The sequence below is a fragment of the Oculina patagonica genome, chromosome 14 (assembly GCF_052425735.1).
Source record: "Oculina patagonica isolate OP01 chromosome 14, crgOcupat, whole genome shotgun sequence".
Lineage (NCBI taxonomy): Eukaryota > Metazoa > Cnidaria > Anthozoa > Scleractinia > Oculinidae > Oculina > Oculina patagonica.
In genome coordinates this window covers 23,672,540-23,692,406 of record NC_135771.1, presented here as the reverse complement: position 1 = coordinate 23,692,406, position 19,867 = coordinate 23,672,540, and the positions used below count along the sequence as shown (strand labels likewise).

Here is a 19,867-nt window from a genome sequence, read left to right as displayed (position 1 = left end):
GTACCCAAAATTAAACTAAAAACAAAATATGTTTTGTTTGGAAAATAATCCACAGTTGAACAAGATTGATTTTTCTCAAGAAATGCCTTGTGAAAAGTGTCTCTGAAAGAGTTTCAGTGCTTCTAGATTTCAAAATTTACTGAAGGGCATGACCTCAGAACCCCCTTGTAAGATCTTGCCTCGTCTATTGCAAAGATCTGGTTACGGCTCAGAATCTGGGAGCAAGATGTTCCCATTTTTTTTTTCTCTTGCACATTTTTGTGTTCTGCTGCTATTATGCCAGATGGCATAATGCCAAGCAGAACATATTGCTATCGAAGGAGGGAATGGAATGTATAAAACAATAGAAAGATGTAACAATTGAAGTCTGTAACAATAGATAGCAGATACTTTCCTATTTGTAGACTTAGTAAAAAGGTATATCTATCATTTAAATTTGCTATCTTAACAATCAACTAGTCTACATCATAAAAATAAACAAAAATCAAAAAAAATTCTCGGTTTTTGATATAAAAAAAGTGCGTGTAAATACAAAATTTGTAACAAAAGAGCGTAACAATGGGGAGCCCAGGCTCCTGCTAAGAGCACTCTGTCCCGCTATATTAGTACGTGTGTGTACGACGGGTTTCAGCTGCTTTCAGAGTTGTGGCTCGTGACGTACGCAGTGGTCGCTAACGACGACGAATACGCGATCAGCCTTTGTTTCTGTGGAGTGAAAAAAAATAAACCCTCACCGCCTGTTAGCTAACGTGAAATAAAAAATTCCCAAAGATCCCATCCTGTATACATCCGAGTGAAAGCATAACGAGCTATCGACAGAAAAAAAATATTGGATTGTTTTCAGTTTGCACGTTTGCTATTTATACGCGCTGAAACAGACCTTATTGTGGTTTGTGGTTTGTGAAGTACGCAGCGGTAGCTGGCATGTTGCTTTGCATGCACAAGGGTTACGACTTTTAAAGGTTTCAAATGTCATAATAACTTGCGTGACGAATTATCTTGGTGTAAGCCGAAAAACCGAAGACAGTTATCAATGTTGATACGTTATGCCAGCAGAACACACGGACCCATTAGGGCCCTATTTTTTTGGTTTTGTGCTCAAGGAAATAAGAAAAAAGAGGGTGGCATGTTGATCAGCCCCAATGATATGGAGTCAATATTAATTAATACATGTACTCTCTTACTAGTCTACTAAAGTTAGGGATCATTAAAGAATCATTAGACAATTAAAATTATTTTGGAATTTCTAGAAATAAATTGTTATTTTATTTGAATTATTATAATTGTGCTGTTTCATGCTGCTAAATGACAAAATCTCTTTGTTTGTAGTTTAAAACCAAAACTGGAATGCCTAAGATACTAGTACATGTACACGCAAGAATCGACCTTGCTATGAAAGACGGACTGCTATAAAAATTTACCACAAACAAAAATAAGAAAAAATTAAAATGTTAATTTTACTACTATTTCTAAAGCTTTTCAAGCTCTAAGCATTTAGTTTTTGTCCAACAGTGAATGCATTTTCTTTGGTAAAAGAATAAAATTTTAATTTTTTATTAGCTATTTACATCTAAATAAAATAATCTTTCTCCAAGAATAAATCAATATTAATGGCAATGGTGTATTTCAGCTATACTAAAATAAATGTAGAAAAACAACAAATATTTTTGATGCCCATTTTATCCCTTTTTATGGCCTCTCAAAGGTGCCATGTCACATAATCTTAAGTAATTTCTTGCTCAATGTACAAATTTTGGAAAAATTTACTTCAACTATGCCTCAACTTAAGGAAGAAAGGCATCAAGGACATAATAAGAATTATCAGTTCAAAACGAGCAGGGGACTGGGTACGAATATTCAATATCGATTGCACTGCAAAACTGGGCCCGTCACCTGAAAGAGCATCCAAAAATTAGTAACTCAACCAAATTTGAGAGTTATTGGTTTAAACGCAAAGGCATGGAACTCCTTTAAAAATCGTTAAAATAAGAGAGCTTAGTATGGCTGGATGGACAGCTGTCCCTCCAATCCATACTAAACTCTCTTATCTCTTTCCCTCTCTATCTCTTATCTATCTCTCAATCTCAATCTCAATCTCTCAATCTCTCAATCTCAATCTCAATCTCAATCTCAATCTCTCTTAGCAATCTCTTAGCAATCTCAATCTCTTAGCAATCTCTCTTAGCAATCTCTTTTAGCAATTTCTAAAAGTGAACCATACCTATGCGTTTAAACCAATAACTCTCAAATTTGGTTGAGTTACTAATTTTTGGTTCCTCTTACAGATGACGGGCCCAGTTTTTCAGTGCAATCGATACCCAGTCCCCTGCTCGTTTTGAACATGGCTAATTCTTAAAGGAGCTATGTTGCGGTATTTTGAATTATTTTCTGATTACTTTCAAATTCAAGGAAACCTAAAACATTTACACCAACAGAGAAGTAAAAAGCCAAAAATAAACAAGGATGGTTTCGACTGACGTAGATTAAGGCAGATTTCAAATCAGTCAAACTTGAAAAAAATTGCCAATTTTTTTTTAAAGTGCATTTTCCATGACATAGCTTCTTAAAGATAGTTATAACTGGGAAAGATTAAGTCTTTGTGATGACTGCATGAGGATAAATTGTTTACCTTGTGTACAACTTGTGACATAGCCCACTGAAAAGATGAATAAAAAGGTACAATAAAGTACTGATCTGATCTGAGTTGTTATACGTAATAGTAGAACCAGTTAGTTACCAAACAATGAGTAGAGCTCAGTATAAGAGTCTGGGTTATTGCCGTTATTCATCTCGTACTGTTCCAAGCCATTAACTGACGCTCTCCTAATGGAATTGTTCTTTAGTCCAGAAATAATGTCATTGAACAGGCTCCGTCTACGTTGTCCATAAGCTTGCCCTTTTGATACTAACTTCAGTGGTTCCGAAGTGAAGTGCCCCACTTCAAAAGCCACAACTGCAGCGTGATCTAACTTTCCTGGCAACTCACGCATGTGCCGGGAAATTTCTTTGTCCCTAGCTCGGCGAAATTCCTTGTTTGACACAGCTAGGTTGTGATCATCGCGGTCGACTTGTTCGAGGAAAGAGCGCTTTTTAGCGGTGCATTTGCAAACATGCGAGAGGAGCTTTGCACAGACTTCCCTTGCTGATAGGTGATCTTCAGGTCCTTCTTCCTGGATAACCTGAATTAACGAGGGGAAACAAACATTAAATAAAGGAATAAAAAAATAACCAATGTACTATAAATTTTGACAATGTGTAGTTCCATAAATAATTATCCATACCTCCCCCACGGAAGGTATTTTTCCTAAGACCCCCTCCCCCCTACCCCTATGGAAATTCCAATTAAGCTTCGGGCATTTCCTTAAAGTTTTTGGCCTTTGAGACCCCTCCTTGCACATATTTCCTTGATGTCAAGATGGAGATGTTTGGTTCAGAAGACTGAAATCTCTGAAATCATCAAATGCAACATAACAAACTCAGAACTCAGTAAGGAGTAAAGTCAAACTTCTCATAATAAGTGGATACCCTTGAGACCAGAAAAGTGTCCATTTTATAATAGGAGAGGCGTCTGCTTATGATAGGTGTCTGGGACCATGGGACCATGATTAAGTGTCTGCTTACAAATACTGTAGGTGTCTATCTAAAGAAGGTGTCCATCAGCAAAGGGTTGACTGTAGTTTAGCTTTAGAATGAGAGATAATTAATGTATAAATTCTAATACTTTTACAGGCTAACAACAATTACCTCAGTCATGTCATCAAGCATCTTCTTGTGCCTTGCAATGGGAAGGTCATATGTTCGATGGTGTAGAATGTCTTGGTCACTTTTACTACTGCGACTCATGGAACCCTCTTTACAATCCTCTTCGAATTTACTTTTACTCTTTGAGATTTCATCCAGCATTGTGTCAAGGCTGTTGGCTCGTCTTAAAGTGGGAATTTCACAGTGTCTGCACTGCGCAATAACAGGATCAAAGTTATCTGAAACGCCATCACTTGTGAGAAAGACAATGTCTCCATGGTCGAGAACGGTAAATGAGAATGTCAGATTTCTCAAGTCTGGGTTGTACCCATCTACGGGACCAAGGGATCCTCCAGGGCAACGCATGTCTCTTTCCGTATTGTCAAAGTGTGAGCCAATTGTCACTTCTTGTACCCCTTTACTATTTTTGTATGTAAATGCGAGGCTGTCGCCAACGTTGACAACGCAGAGTCCCCACCTGCCGCTAGCCTCAAGTTGACAAACGACAGCTACACACAAAGTCGTCATTGTTGCATTATTTTCGATGATGCACTCTTGCGCATGCTCAAATGCTTTCAGGAGAGTGCTCATGATATCCCGAGTTGTGTTTGCTGCATATAAATGATTGCTTAAATATTGTAGACAGCCTGCAACAGCACAACGGGCAGCAAGTCTTGACTTTTCACCCCAATTTACACCATCAGCTAATGCCAGAATGCAACTGTTCTCTCCTGCGACCACTGCATAGACATCAGCCACTGGATCTCCAGAAGTACATTTAGTGACCGGATCGCAGTCATACAATGAGGTTCCAATGCCGTAAGCTCTAGGGTGCCGCTTTGTCCATCCACCAAAGGGTTCGCAACCCTTAACTTTTCTATTTTTTCTGGTGGGCGATATGGGTTCTAGAGTGATGTTTTTAACACCCTCTTCAGGACCTGTAGCTGCAGCATATACTTCTTTACTTGGCGGCACAATTCTGTGGCATGGTAGGTCACAGTAGTGCCTACTCCATAACACTTCGTTTTGCCGCACCATTATCTCTCTAGCAGATGAGAAAGAAAAGGTATTAATTAATAAATAACAGCAAGTTACAAGTTACAGTAAATAACTGCATATATGCACAAATAGATACTTAAAACATTTCTTGTGTTAGCAAATGAGGCAGGAAGAATAGATTCTTCACATTTTACTTCCTTGTGGCACAAAGCCAGAACAATATCTAGGCAAGAAACTGGAGAAAAATTTAACAAGGAAGTAATTAATTTCTGAAAATGTTTGACAATCTTTTGTTGTTCACACAACAATTTGATATGTTGCAAACAGGGCAACGTTTTACTTAACCAAAAATGTTCAAGAAATTGTGCTTTCTGTTTATGTAACTGGACACTCTCACACTCTGGCAGAATAGCTATTCTCTTACTAAAATTCATAAAGTGAGCTTTCTTGTTTACCAGTGACAAAGTATGTATTGAAATGAGGACATAGGAAGCTGGACTGGAGAGCTAACTCCCCCAATCCTGTACCCCCCCCCCCCCCCCACTACTGCAAAAAAGAATACTTAACATCACATGAACTTTAACAGCTTTAAGTAATATAACTTTTCCTGCTGATTATTATTCTCTTTTGTTCTTTTATGTTTATGTTAATTGCCCTCCAGACCTCACGTGCTGAGGAGACTTGGAGGCCAGATTTGCATGAACACAAAAGAATAACAAATAGTTGAAAAAGGTCTATTTTCATAATTCACATCTTTTAATACATAAAACATACAATCACTGTATTTGGCAGTGTAGAAGTCATATGTTCTCTCCCTTCTTTTGAGCACATACAAATCAGCCACTGTAACATGTCATTTCTCATCCAGATGATTATTTGCATAAAAAAATAACACCCCCAGCTGACAAAATGACATACCAGTGACTTAAATATTACATAGCATTAAATACATTCAGCAAGTGCACGTGACTTCACTCTCACACTGTTAAACCCAATAAAGTGCAAAATCGTTCCCAATAATTACACAAGAATATCAATATGGTTGAAAATAAGCAATTTACCCATAAAAGAAAGTCGATGAAACGTTCATGTGTTGATGAAATAAAAGCGAGCTAAATATTACGTAACGTGCAATGACTGCGCTCACGTGTACAGCTCGCGTGACTTGACTGTAGAACCCAATAAAGTGTGAAAAATTCCATCGAACATATACATGTATCGACTGAAAATTAACAACTATTAAACGCACAAAAGAACACCCATGAAACATACATGTACTTCACGCAATTAAGAATCTTCGCTAGCCCGTAGAGTAGAAATTGACGGGCGAGATAATAATAAAACACACAATTTAAATTACGCAATTCTCGACGGATACGTCTGTGTGAAGAATTGACAACAGAAGCCATTCAGTGCGCGCGAAATAATCGACAAACAACATTGCAACACTGTAGCAAAATTTATTACAGCGCTAGCAGTGTGGCCTTGAAGCTGCCTTTGCAGTTTTCGCAAAGTTTTCGTAGACAAATAAGCAGCTGAAGACACGATAAATGCAATTTACACCTATTGCATAACGTGGCGAAGTCGCTAACTTACTTTTCCAAAGTAGAACTATAATTTCAGTATTGTTTATGTTACTAATTTGCAACAAAACTATATGAGGTCTTGAAAAAACTGTAGGCATACAAATCGAAAAAAGACAAGATTTCAACGGCTAAATACAAAGCCGTTTATATAATGTGAAGTGCTATTGTTGGCCCTAGGATAAGGCGATCTAACCTGCCTGCAGAGATTGAAGCTTACCGTTTTCACTTGCAGTGTTTTGCTGTTGTTTTTTCGACTAAAGAAAAGCTTTCTTGACGTCGACCAAACTCGAACGCGTAGCAATTTTACTTACGGCTGAAGGCGTCTTCAGTTTAGCTTCGCTCGCGTCCGTCAATAACACTTCATTTATTGCTGAGTAATTTGATGCAAAAACATTCGATACAAAAGAATTTGCGCTTTCGTTGCTAAAACAACAAGCGGAGGTCGTGACCTCAAAACAGCGAAAACAGCAAAGCATGAATAAGCATTTACCGTATATGTCATTAGCATTTTAGACGGACATAGTTTTTAATTTCATCGTTAAAATGTGCAATAAAACATACTTTATACATTTCCTGCGTGGTTGTTTTTTAACAAGAAGGCACCGTATACAGCGTCTGGTTTAGCGCGCGAAACGTGACACGGAATAAATCAGATACAAGTTTGAAAGTACATCTCATGTTACAATTGTTTTAGACAAGAGTTTCGCGCGAGGGCTAATCAACAGTTAACTGCAAGTCACGTAGAGCGATTTTGAGAGTTTTATACACTTTTAGACCTTTGTCTATTGTTAGGGAATAGTAAAAGAAATGTATGTTCTTTACGGTGAAGTGTTAAACAACATCCATGTTTATAAAAGCGTCCTAAAATTTAACTCGAGACTGATGTGTTCAAATTACTGAAATAAACATGTTGCAACACGCTGCAAATCGAATTCGCGAATAAGCTTGCCTAGATTTTAAATAGAAACTCGTCGATAAAGAAGAAGAATTCTTGTACTAGTCGCTAAGAGCAACTACCTACCTCATCGCGTCTTCCAACCTCTTAGAATAATCAACTTCTTCTGCTACTGAAGTAGTTTCCCCGTCGGAGTTGTAGTCGCTTACGATTCCACTATCAGAGCTTTCACTACAAAGCATGTTTTGTATTGTTTGCGAACCAAGAAAAACGCCTTCGATATCAACCATTTCGATGTTTAACTCTTTCTGAACGTTTCTGTGCTCACATCAGCATGGTTTAGTTAGTAAACGTCAGGAAATAGTCTCTCTGTTTTACGTGCATCCGAGAGCAGGTCGTCTAATGGTACGAAAATCACGTGATGACGTAGTATGCGTGACCTTATGCGTGACGTCACATGTGACACAGCCAACGCAAATTTTGCAATTTCTATTTCGAAACAATTATTTAATTACTTTTATTGGGTATGATTCAAATGAGTGAAAATCGCCGAGGACAGCATTTGGACTCCGTGATATAATGTTCTTAGAATTTCTTTAGACGATTGCCTTGTTTTATTGATTGTCTTGCTTACACCCCAAGGGCCTTGTTTCAGGTTCGTTTCAGGCCTAGGACTTTTTCTGGGTCAATTCCGCTTAGGCATACAAAAAAAAAAACATTCTGGGTCCAGGGTACCGCTTTTAAAAAAAGAAAAAGAGTATGAATGCTAAATTTAAATGTTGTTATTGCAAGTGGAAAAAACTTAGACTAAATTCCAAGATTGAAAAATTAATGGACGCAACAAACAAAATTTTCCTGACCTTTAGATCGAGCGTAAAATATTACATTTTGATCAATAGGAGGAGGGGCGTAGCTCAAGAGGTCAATTTTTGTCTTTTAATTTGTTTTCTTCCGTGGGTCTCGGTTACAGCTTTTTGTTTTCATGATTTCGCAATGCGCTGTCCACATTCGCCTTCCCTCCGCGGTGAAAAAAAAAGAAAGCCTGATCGCAGGTTACATATTTCAGTTTCTACTTTACAAAAGCTGGCCGATCTTTCTCTATTGTTCAAAACAATTGCTTACTGCTTAGATTACATTAGATCGAAATGGAGTTTCCAAAACCCATGTACCTTAGACTCGGGCATCAGATTTCAACTGAACTTTGTGTTATATCAGATTCTAAAACTCTCAACCCTTTAAGCTTTGTGAATAACGGGCGTCCCGTCAAAAGTAACTATTTTAATTGGCTAACCCTTAAACAAGATGTAGCTATTCCTGGATTTGAAATCTTAGAGCAGGACAAAAATAGACACACAAATAAAACTTTCAGTGCACTGTAGCCTTTTCCAGCCGTTCGGTTAGTTGGGTGCAGCGCGTTAAATGGTGAGTGGAAAAAGAGGGGAGCGTCAAAGCCCTCATCTGTTTATTTTTTTTCGTTTAACGTTCTTCGCGCTGTTCTCTAGCTAGCCGTACCGGGTAGCAGTTTTATGAATCACTTAACTCAAACTCTTTGGATGTACCGTTTTTAATCCTTGTATATATTTTTAATGTTTATAATGTAGTCATATCAGTTTTACGCAGGGCTCCTTTTAATGCCAGCCAAGTGCTGATTGGGCCACCGTGCCTAAATAAAGTTGTCGTGACTCAAGTGGCTGCAATGACATTGAATGGCCGATATTTAACGCCCAGGCCAGACTTTGACATAATCTTCTGATTACTGAAAATATATTTACATCGTGTTTTGATCTTTGTACACTGAAGTCTGAAGTCTATCGCGGTATCGCCTCCTCGGCTACAGATATTTTCAACATGGGAAATTAATCTACAGTGTCTGTATGAACTTTAAACTCCGACAATCAAAAGTCGCTGGATTTAGATGCGCTCATCGATTAAAACTGAGATAGTAAGTCCAATGAGCTTTGACCAATGCCGTGACTCGATCGAGTCTGTCAACCATTTTAGCTAGTTTTATATTATTTATTTATGAAAAGCAATGCCTGTTTAAAAGTACAAATTTGCAATAGCATGAAAGGAAACCAGAGCCGTTTTCCCAACCTCAATTTTCGTATTTGTATTCCGAGGCTGCCGTAAAAACACGCACACCAAGTCCGTTTATAAACACGACAAATCGCGTGACTTTTTCTCTTACGTGGCTTGGGTCCACTCACGTTTTTAAACTATACACTGTGGTTATATGACCCCATTGTTATATAGTGTGAAAAATACACTTTTGAACTTTGTACTTTTTCCCAAATTGCCGATCTGTGGAATCCAAGGTATATACAATGCAAATCAAGCAACTTATATAAATGCCCTGTACAAGAAAGGGGGTGTATGTTTAAGCAGAGCGATTGCAGTTCATGTCCAAAAGAACTTGCGAGGTCGGCCAACACCAGACACTCGGCTCCAGAAAACCCAACTAAATCTTTGTTTGAAACCGAATTAAATAAAGAAACTCTCGGTACCTGTTCCCCTGGCACTTAACATTTTTTTGACAAAACCTGCAACACGTTGAAGGGCGGACTGACAATTCGGCGAATTCGCTTACAGAAGACTCCGAGTGCAGACATTTAAACGCAGACGATAAAATGCATTTCCCAACGTGGAAGAACTTGAGAAATCATATTTACCGGGAAATCTGTCAGAAATCTGATTGAAACTGACAACTGAAAACCACAAGCTTCAATATGCCTGCGCTCATGTTACCCGGGCCCTGTCGGAGGTCTAGAAGTGGGCGGAAAGACCTTTTGTTATGAATGCTCACAGGCGTTCTCTCGCTCGCCCTCCTCCCCGCCTCCCTCCCTCTTATTTTTTGTTTTTTTCGCTCGCCGTTTTTCGCGCTTCCCAACTAACCGAACGCCTGGAACAGGCTACTCCTTTCCCGTTATCAGGTTTAACAACAAGGATAAATACGCACCCCACTGAATGAGTGTGTAAACCAACGCGCAAACTGTTACAGATGATACATGTTTCAGTTTGTAAGTTTTTGCCATAAATGGATACATTCTGTAGCGGAAAGCTAAAAGCTCTCAGCAGTGTTACCACACAAAATATATCTTATTTCCTAGACACTGACTGTCACATCTAAATTACTCTTCGCTTTACCCCATTTTGTAGTGAACGCACATTAAAGAGTAAAATTTTTAGAAAAATCACAGGCGGTCCAGACGTTGTATGCCATCAACGTGACGTATAATGTAGCCGATTGCGAAACTGTGGTTCAGTCGTTTGAGACAATGTATACGAAAGCTTCGAAAATTGCTCTAAATACTACATTTGTAAAGGAACTGAAATAAAAATGGCTTACCTCTCGTCTTTTTTGCATTATTTTGACTTTTCTCTGTGTTCCTAAGGGGGGTTTTGAGCTATTAAATGATTTTCACTTTCACTTTCCACGGAGAACTGTCGAAAGTGAAAATCGCATATATTATATACATTGACTTAAACGGCTGAACCAGAGTTACGCAATCTGCTGCATTATACCTTATTGTTACTCATTTTCGTGGGACTTAGTTTTCGCGATTTTCAAACAAAAAAAAACGCGAAATTAAAGACCCGCGAAAAAAGGTTCTCGCGAGAAAAAACGACGCGAACTTTATTACCCTTCTATATAATTCGCTATGACTAATCTACGTTGCCGTTAGAATACTACATAATTTTCTTGGTTCAGTCGTCAAAAAAGCCTACTTTGTAACACAGGAACATGTCAAACTGTTTTAAGTTTCGTTTTGTTATATGGTTTTGTTCAGCGTTATTGAAAACTATTGCTATGGAAAATTCGTAAAACCAGTTATGTCAATTTTGAGACTTCTTGTTTGTTTTTGTAGATCAGTATTTTGACAATTTTCGCGAAATTTAGTTCCTTTAATCGAACCTTTTTGGCCAAATCGCGAAATTTAAAGTCCCGCGAAATATGCCCGTTCCATTTAGTACACATTGATCGCATACAACGTCTGGGCCGCCTGTGGACAAATATTGCGCAAAATACCATAAATGATGACAAAGCGCCGATACTCGAATAAGCGCCGAACCTATTCCGAAAATAATTTAATAAGCGCCGCTCTCGAATTAGCGCCGCGGCCTAATTTATGTATTTGCAAAGATAAGAGACTAAAACTGTGTTCATGTTACCTCTTGTATTTGAATTAACAGCAATACTTTCACTAGCCTGCGTTTTGTTCGTCTGCGACGCAGGCTATACTTTCACAAACAGACTGAGAAACTGTGTTCATGTCACCTCTTGTATTTCATTCGAAATAATTTTATATTAATTTGCACTTAGTCGCGTCCATTCTTTCCTTTATATAGTTAAAGCGCTTACTGGAAGGCGCGAAGCACCGATCGTTGTTTCTCTGTGATGGTAGTCTAACTCCCCGTTTTGACATTCGCTCCAGACCTCTCGTTTCAAGACTGCGCGCGTTCCCAGGAAAAAAACGACTGTTTCTCAGCCTTAAATCTGATCTTAAAAAGTCAGTCTGTAAACGTAATTCCTAAGATAAGAATAAGCAAAATATTTCACCTGATCAAATAATATCTTCACAAGCTAGAATATATTAGCTCTTTGTGATTCTCAGTCGAGCAAAAAATCCTGTTGACACGCGCAAAGGAAAATGTCTGTTGTAAGGAATGCTTTGTGTTCGGACAAATGAATGTCTGTAGGGAGGACTATACTGCTTAAATATCATGATATTAAATGCGTAAATATTACTTATTACGTAATTCTGTACTATTTTGGCTGATTATACGTTAGCGTGACGGGGAACCCCTTCAGGAAATCTGATCTTGGCTAAATTCTGTACGGTTATACCGTGAAAACAAGTCGCAAGATTTCCGCGTGATCCGAGTAACAATGTTGTTATACTATAAGTGCAAAGAGAGAAAGTCTTTAGGGTCAAGAACGCTTCGTCTTTAATTAAAGGGGCTATGTCACGCAATTTTAGGCAATTTCGGCACTGACCAACTGCTCATAGAACTAACTGAAATATCGTTATATAAACTGTAGAAGAACTCAAAACACAGAAAAGCCAAAAAGCGGCATGGATTGGTAAAATTCGAGAAGATTAAAACGGATTGCGTTTGGGTAAACTTGGAAAACGTCGGCCCGACCTTTTCCAAGTTTATCTCAATTTGTTTGAAAGTGTCATTTGCAATGCTCAAAAATCATCCTTGTTTGTTATGTGGCCGTGATTTTGCCAAGAAAAGACTTTTGCTCCGCCAATTTGAAGTTCATAGCTCTTAATTAACGAAAATAAATAGAATTACCTAAAATACCGTGACCTAGGCAATGCAATGTAAAGCAGGGTTTTAACTAAAATTAAATAGGTCTGCTGACGGGGCGGACTATAATGTCTAAGCAACAATACGCGCAAATAAAACACCTACAAATCTAAAAAGACCTTAAAATAATTGTTTGATAAGGTAGAAATACCAAAGACGTAGAAAAAAAAAAGCCAAAAATCAACTGAAGGTTACGTTGGAGAAAGATTGAGGCGCGTTGCCAATGACGAATGTCCTGTGTATGTCTATCATTTCCGTATGGTCTAATGTGTACGCGTTGCAGACCAATTTTTGCCGGTTGCGTTAGCAAGACAAAGGACTCTTTCAGGAAATTTGATCTTGGCAAACTTTCTGAATGTTTACTGAGACAAAACCAATCCCAAGACTTCCGCGTGATCCAAGTTATCTCTGGCACGTGACTGAAACTGAAATGATGACAAGCAGCCACTCCAAAAATTTACATATCGTTATACACTAGCCTCTTCCCGCTAAAGCCCGGGCCAAACGAGGATGAGAGTAATGAGCGTTCAAACTCTCACTCTTGTTTGACATGGAACTCTCATGCGCTCTCATCGACTTTGAACGTGCTCAAATTTTTCATGAGAGTCGATGGGAGTTTGACGGACTCTCGTTCTCCTTTGGCCTTAGTTGATGATAGTCAATGAGAGTTGATGAAAATTCTCATGGACCCTCATGAGAGTCAACTCTCATCAACTCTCATCCTCGTTTGGACCGGGCTTTAACCCTGCGATGGACTAGCGTCCCATCCAGGGGGGAGTCGAAATACTCCTATTTGCTTCATGCTACGACCTGATGAGCCACAAGGCTAGAACGCAGACTTTACATTCTTCGCCGACTTCGAGATTTTTGTACGTGCCTTACAAAGGAAAAAAAATGTGATGTTACGAGAAAAGTTTCAGATTTTGAAAGAAAATATAGGAAGCTAAGGCGGACGAGCAAAAACACTTAAACCCTGTCTAATAAAAGATGATATTCCTTTAGAAGTATGACTATCTCGTGACTCTTGAACTCTGTCGAGATGAGAATTTAAGTCGCCGTGTTTACATGTAACAAATTGAACTCGAAAAATGTGAGTTCCCACACGAAACTTAGAGTTGGGTGGAGTGAAGGGCTAAAAACAAGCAAGTTAACTGAATAATGATTGAAAATTGTTATTCTTTGATCAGGAAAAGTGTTTAATTTGCCGCCTGTGTTGGCTTGATTGACAGTTAGTTCCCTAACAGAAACTGATAGATGTAGAAATGGGGATCTACCGATAACATGGGCATTATTGAGTTTTTTAAGGGGGCTCTCCCTCGGCGAAGAACTTGCTTACAGGCTAAAACCGGAAATTTACGTTCGCCTATCTAGAGATCGATGCATTTATTCAGAACTGCGAACTCTACTTAATGTTATTTTACAGTGGCTACATTGTCGTTTCAGTGGTATTTTACTACTATAACCGAACACTGTTATTATTAAACAAAGGTTTAGTGTGGCGAAAACCACAACGAGTTGATCGAATTTAGTTACACGAAACATTTTCATATATTTTGCTACCAAGAAGACAGATTTATCAGCCACAGAGCATCTCTACTAAATTACCTTGCTCAAAACAAAAGCAATGCTGATTTTTGCTTCGCTCCATTTACATTTCTCCTATATGCTGTTTTAGGTTAAAAGGGGAATTTCCGTATCCTCAGATGTCACACTATTAAAAAATACAATTAATATGCTCCAAACCTTAACCTATGCGAAAATTTAAAACAGGAAAATCGCCTACAAACCTTTTCATAGTGAGTACGTGCACCGTGGTTTAATAGTGTTCCTGTTTACAACAAAATGTAAACAAACTGAACTCAAGAATGATGTAGTTAGAGATTATCACGCGAACATATAAATACGAAAACACGACATCTACCTTCGGAAAAAGCAAGTAGTTGATATTTAATTGAGCCGGTGCGTTTGTTCACGAATCGTACGGCTAAACGCAGACCGTTGCTTTAAATGGATCGTTATTTTCCCGTTACAACTAGCTAAAAGTCATGTTGATTCGCGCGCCAAGGCGAACGTGCCAAGCGCTAAACAGTCCACATCATTTCGCACTCTTAAGTTGACCCTGGATTTGCAGCTAAAAATTTATTACACTCGAACTTCGAGAAGGAATAAAAAAATAACAATACTAATAAAAAAAGCTCCTCAAATTAAGAGCGCGCGGGTCATGGGCAATCCAAACCCCTGAAACCCCAACCAGCGACTTTGCGGAAATCATAGCAAAACCCTGAAATAGACACTTACGTTGCGAAGTAGTAACAACAGACCCCCGAACTGAACGAGTAGCACGGATAGTACGGACCAGATTTTAACAAGAAATTTTAAAACTGTTATGAGCCACGATTTCCTGCCGCTAAATACAGAAGTTTCAGACCAGTGCTTTCTTGTGTCTAGGTGCAGTTGATATTCGGTTGTTTATAGTTCCTGCTTCGGAAAAAAGTTTATAGTACGAGCAACCTTTCATGTAACCCCAACCGCGAAGTGCGTCATTGCTTGGCTTTCCAACGGATCTTGCTCGATCGACAATCCATAAAGGAATAGAGAAGCTGTTGGCAAAAGCCGTCTAACGAAGAGACATTCGCGTAAACTTGAACTCACCTGATTCCTGGAGAGCGGCGAATAAACAGTCTGCGAAAAGAAAACAGGCTTTCCGAGTCTAATTTGAGCTTCTCTGCAATCTTCATCGGATCATTGGGTGGAGGTTTCTCGGGAGTACTCATTCGTTGCGATATAACTGTTAAAGAACAGCTACACGAAGATAACAGTCCGTTATTGCACTGCAAGCAAACCGACGTGTTATGTGTCCTCGCTGGTAATCTGACAATTTTGCTTGAAATCTTATCCCTTAGTAAAACGCGGTTAATTATCACATGAACGCGATCACGCAACGAATGTCAGATGTCACGCAATGCAACAGTTTAGATGGCCCAGTTAAGGAGTTAAGGGTTGTGTTTGAGTCTTTTCAGTGACAATATATCAATCAACATCAATTCGTAATTTAAATTATCAGCAAACACAAATTGCCCGTTGCATATGACGGATAACAATAACATTCTACCGTATTCTAAGAAATGGACAGCGCTTTACAAAAGACAGGAAAGGTAGTAGCAAATAAATATCTCTAGCAAGTTAAGTCCCCCCCCTACCTCCCTCCCTAAGAGAGCAATGCACATAACTCTAGTATAAGCGTCACTAAAATAATTTAAATTAATTCTTACCCGAGAAAACTCTTTATCTCCTGCCAAAGACGATTCCACATTCTGAAATAGTTTTCTTTCCTTTGTTTAGGATGACGCCTGTCATGAAATTTCTTGTTTAATCTTCAATCCGATTATTAACCTTTCGAGTTTAACTAAACCTCGCCTGGGAAAACACTCTTTGATTTTGTTACTCTGAAAAAAAGAACAAAACAAATTGAGGAACATTGTTACATGTTCTCAAAGAATGCGAGAAACTGCGAGCATTTGCCTTATAATCATTATAAGTCAAGAACCGTATTTAAGTGCGATCTGTTTTGCCAAGATGTTAGTTTAGAACGTGTTTCCGTACTGACTTTCGAAAGTAATTTACGTGTATAAGTTTCCCTAAGTTTGCATTTATATTTTTGCAAGTCAGCAATAAATAATGAGTCAACAGCGATTTAGTAATTATATGACTTTATTGACTTAGTAAAATATTTTAGCTGATTAAAACGTAACGTCCTCTTTTATGCTAATGGTAAATTGCTCTCCTTTTATCGTTTCAGGACGATTTTTATTTTGGATCACTTTTGCGCTTCGCATTATAGCCATCTTATTAAGACTATTATTTAGCTCATTTAAAATTCAAAGTTTAATCAACAATCAATATAACGGGAAAAAAGGTTTGAAATTGAGTGTGTTGTTTTGTCTTTCCCTAGCATGTTTTTGCTGAACAAACCCGGCAATTTCGTTTAAAGTTTTTCAGTAAAAAAAAAATAAAAGTAATTTATTTCTTTATTGTAGATTCTGTTAAAGAAGGTATCTAAACGCATGTCTTGCTAAGCCAAGTGAAAGAAGAATATATTTTTAGCTTTCAGCCAGTGTATCGGAAATTTTTGCCGAACCGTGTAAATTGAAAGTGCATTGACGTCACTCCTCAGCAAAACGCTGAGTAATGATACATCAAATTCAAATTTTTCTTTAGCTTAAAAAATACTTGACAAATTTTCCAAAAATTGTACCGATACTGTTTTTAAAAACTTATTTGGAACACTCTGTTGGGCGGAAAGATATAAAGTAAATACCTTTTGGTTCCCGGAAACGGAGTGATATTCGAAACGAGGGAGCGAGGGCCGGGCTATTTGATAACAGATTATGGTAATTAGCCAGGATCCCATCCACTTCCTTAATAAACAACATAAAAAACATGATCACCGCAAACTCTCGAAGCTCAAACGAAAGTCGAAATATATACAAGATGCAAAAATATCAGACACAACATTTGATAGCTTGCATCTGAATATGACAATATGCTTGCTTGCTCAATACTTAAGAACTTCAAGGGACTTCTGTAGGAAAAAAAAAATAATTATGCAACACTGAAAAATAATTTGCGTAGGTTTTAAGTCTGCCGTATTTGTAGGTTTCGGTCCATTTGTTATCCAAATCAAGTTGTCGGAAAATATTGATTTTAAAACATTGTGGGGTTTTGAATATTGATCACGACATGCAAATAACGGTACTGACGAAGTAAAGCAGATATTCTGAATCTTCTGACTAAGGAGCTTCAAATATGGCAATACTTAAAAATAGCAAGATAATATTGGTTCTTGTAAAAAATTGAAAAACAAATCGAGCCGTAAAAGTAATACATTACCAAGAGAACAGCAAGGAAACCTATTTCACGGTTCTGAGTTTCCAACCTTGGTGAATCCTGAATTTCCTTTTGCCTTTTACACGGAATATCCAGAGTAAACAAAGGTTTGTCTTCCAGCTCAATTTTTACCCATGCTCAAAAGATGCCTGAGTTTCGACTTGAAAGTTCCGCATCGATAACGTAGTTCAACAGATATCCGTGTGGTGTCTTTGATTGGTTGCTACTTGCGCGCGAAACCTGAGCACCAACCAATCAGAATCAATTTCGAGTTTTTCCGCGCTAGAAACAACCAATCAGAGACACGGCACGGATCTCTGTTTAGCTACGTCATCAGTATGGAATTTTTTAGGTCAACTATAGAGCGGGCTTGTAAACGCGCGAAAAAAAACTATTGTTTACCAAGCTGCATGTAGGCTATACCTTTACAGTGCATGTTCATGAAACCGGGAACCCCAGCAAACGTACGTGACTTGCTCATGGAGCTTGAAGAAATATTTCACTTTACCTTTGATACCCCGTGTTTTTACGACACTTGACCGTAATATTACTAATATTAATTCTTGGTCGATCTAGCAAAAAATAATCACATTTGTCGCTTTGATTTCCAGGTGCTCTATTCCCTGGGTACCAGTGGATTTGGGTGGTTCTTTGAGAGGAATCGTATCGTATAAGATGAAAAACCCTCTTGAAGCCAGGGTATTGTTTTCAAAAACATCAATATTTATCCCAATCAATAAGTAAAAGAAGTTATTGTAGAATTTTTTAAGGTTGTTTGAGCGTTTGTGTGTTTTAATCCATGAAACGTGCGCGGGAAGCCGCAGTTAAAGTGTTTAGGCTTTGAACATTTTACACAGTGTTTACAGTAAACACTTTCGAGACTGACGCGTGAGAAAACAGGGAAAACAACAAATGAATGTTCATAACAGAGAAACAGAGGTCAACAACTGTTTTCTCGGCCTTTATATCAACCGTTTCAATGAGAAAGGAAAGCGGGCTCTTGGAGAATAGCGTTACTAGGATGGTACGCTCTACGTGCTTTGTGGAGACACTGCGGTTAGGTGCAAATTGTAAACAAGAGTGAAATGGGAGCATTGTTAACATCTGATTTCTAAATGGTTATTTGGACTTAAATCATACTAGGTTAAGATCAGAAACTTGTAATTAATAGTGGTTCATAATATAATTTAATTCGTGGGATGAAAGTTTGAAGAGGAATTGATGCATAGCCAGATACTGTAACGAAAAGTTTTAGAGGTTGGGAATTTCGATCAATAATATTTCATTACTGATCGTAGAAAGGAAACTGAAATTACCATTTCACATATTTTATCCTACCTGTTCATAAAGTCACGTTTTAAATTTGTGGCAGTATTCCTGGCTGGTCTTCGTTGATCACAAGTTGTTTTTGCTGCAGCTATTTTTCACGCAGTCATCTGATCGATCACTCAAGCACGTAATTCATTCATTTTACATGTTTTACTGGCATTTTTTGTCCACCGGTTTCCGGTCGTGATATGATGAACACAACGCAATCTTGTTGACGTGAGTGACTACTTTGACAGATGACGTCAATAGCGGGCAATTACAATAAAAAGAGCTATATTTCTGTCACGATATTTGAAGTCACTTTTCTGTTGTACAAAATTTAACTTGAAGGAAACCTCAAAATGACAGTTTTTTCAGACACAAACACCAAAAAAGTATAAAAATCCGAAAATTGCTTTCGGATTCTGTATGACGTCTTGAAAAAAATTGGCTAATTTTGTTTTGTTTAGAAGCGGCGCCTGTTAAGGAAGTACAAAAATATCGACTGGGAATTTTTACAAAATATGGCTGTTTGTGCAAAGAAATAAAGTCAAGAGATCGAACATATAATGTGAATCAACAGTTTAATGTTATACGCGTGACTAAATTCTCCAAAGAACACTTTCGTGACAAAATACAACTATGGCAACGGAGAAACAGGGCAAATATTACTGTCATCTGAGAAAAACACTTTAGACTAACAATTCAGAAGCAATATAGTATTTGTTATTTATCATAAGGAATTTTGTTTTGTTTTAGGAAAAAGGAAAATTTATAGGTCACTGTTTTGTTATTTCACTCGATGTTTTCGTGATCAACAGTGTTTTCACTGGCACAGATTTCACGCAAACTAGCTGCGGGCTTTTGAATTTGAGCCAACATGGCACTATTACTGAAAAGAGCCTTTTAAGGTGGCCCGCGGGTATTTATGAGGCTGACAGTTCCCTTTTTTAAGCGCGTTTTAAAACGGGAAAACGTGAAGCGATTGCTTAGATTTTTGAGAATCTGAAAGAATAAGGCTTAAATTATATAAAGTGATAAAATTTATGGCGATCAAACGCGATTTGTTTAAGTTATGAGCGATTTTCGGAAGCCTTCGTTTTTAATAAAATGCGATTATTTTTAAAATGCCACG

At 38.0% G+C, this 19,867-nt stretch overlaps 1 protein-coding gene across 5 annotated transcripts; it reads right to left on the bottom strand.

The window, feature by feature from the left end:
* Positions 1–1,243: 1,243 nt before the first annotated feature.
* Positions 1,244–18,912, bottom strand: LOC144639309 (uncharacterized). Of its 5 annotated transcripts, none has more exons than XM_078498617.1 (4): positions 18,763–18,912; positions 15,810–15,983; positions 3,745–4,786; positions 1,244–3,179 (listed from the first exon to the last, which is right to left on the bottom strand). In XM_078498617.1, exons 2-4 carry the CDS (start codon positions 15,848–15,850, stop codon positions 2,730–2,732), a joined length of 1,533 nt encoding a protein of 510 aa, XP_078354743.1. In that variant the 5' UTR covers positions 15,851–15,983; positions 18,763–18,912; the 3' UTR covers positions 1,244–2,729. The 5 variants fall into 5 exon arrangements, with proteins under 5 accessions (XP_078354743.1, XP_078354744.1, XP_078354741.1 ...); XM_078498618.1 differs by lacking the exon at positions 18,763–18,912 and adding an exon at positions 17,428–17,596; XM_078498615.1 differs by lacking the exons at positions 15,810–15,983; positions 18,763–18,912 and adding an exon at positions 15,190–15,414.
* Between the last annotated feature and the right edge of the window lie 955 nt (positions 18,913–19,867).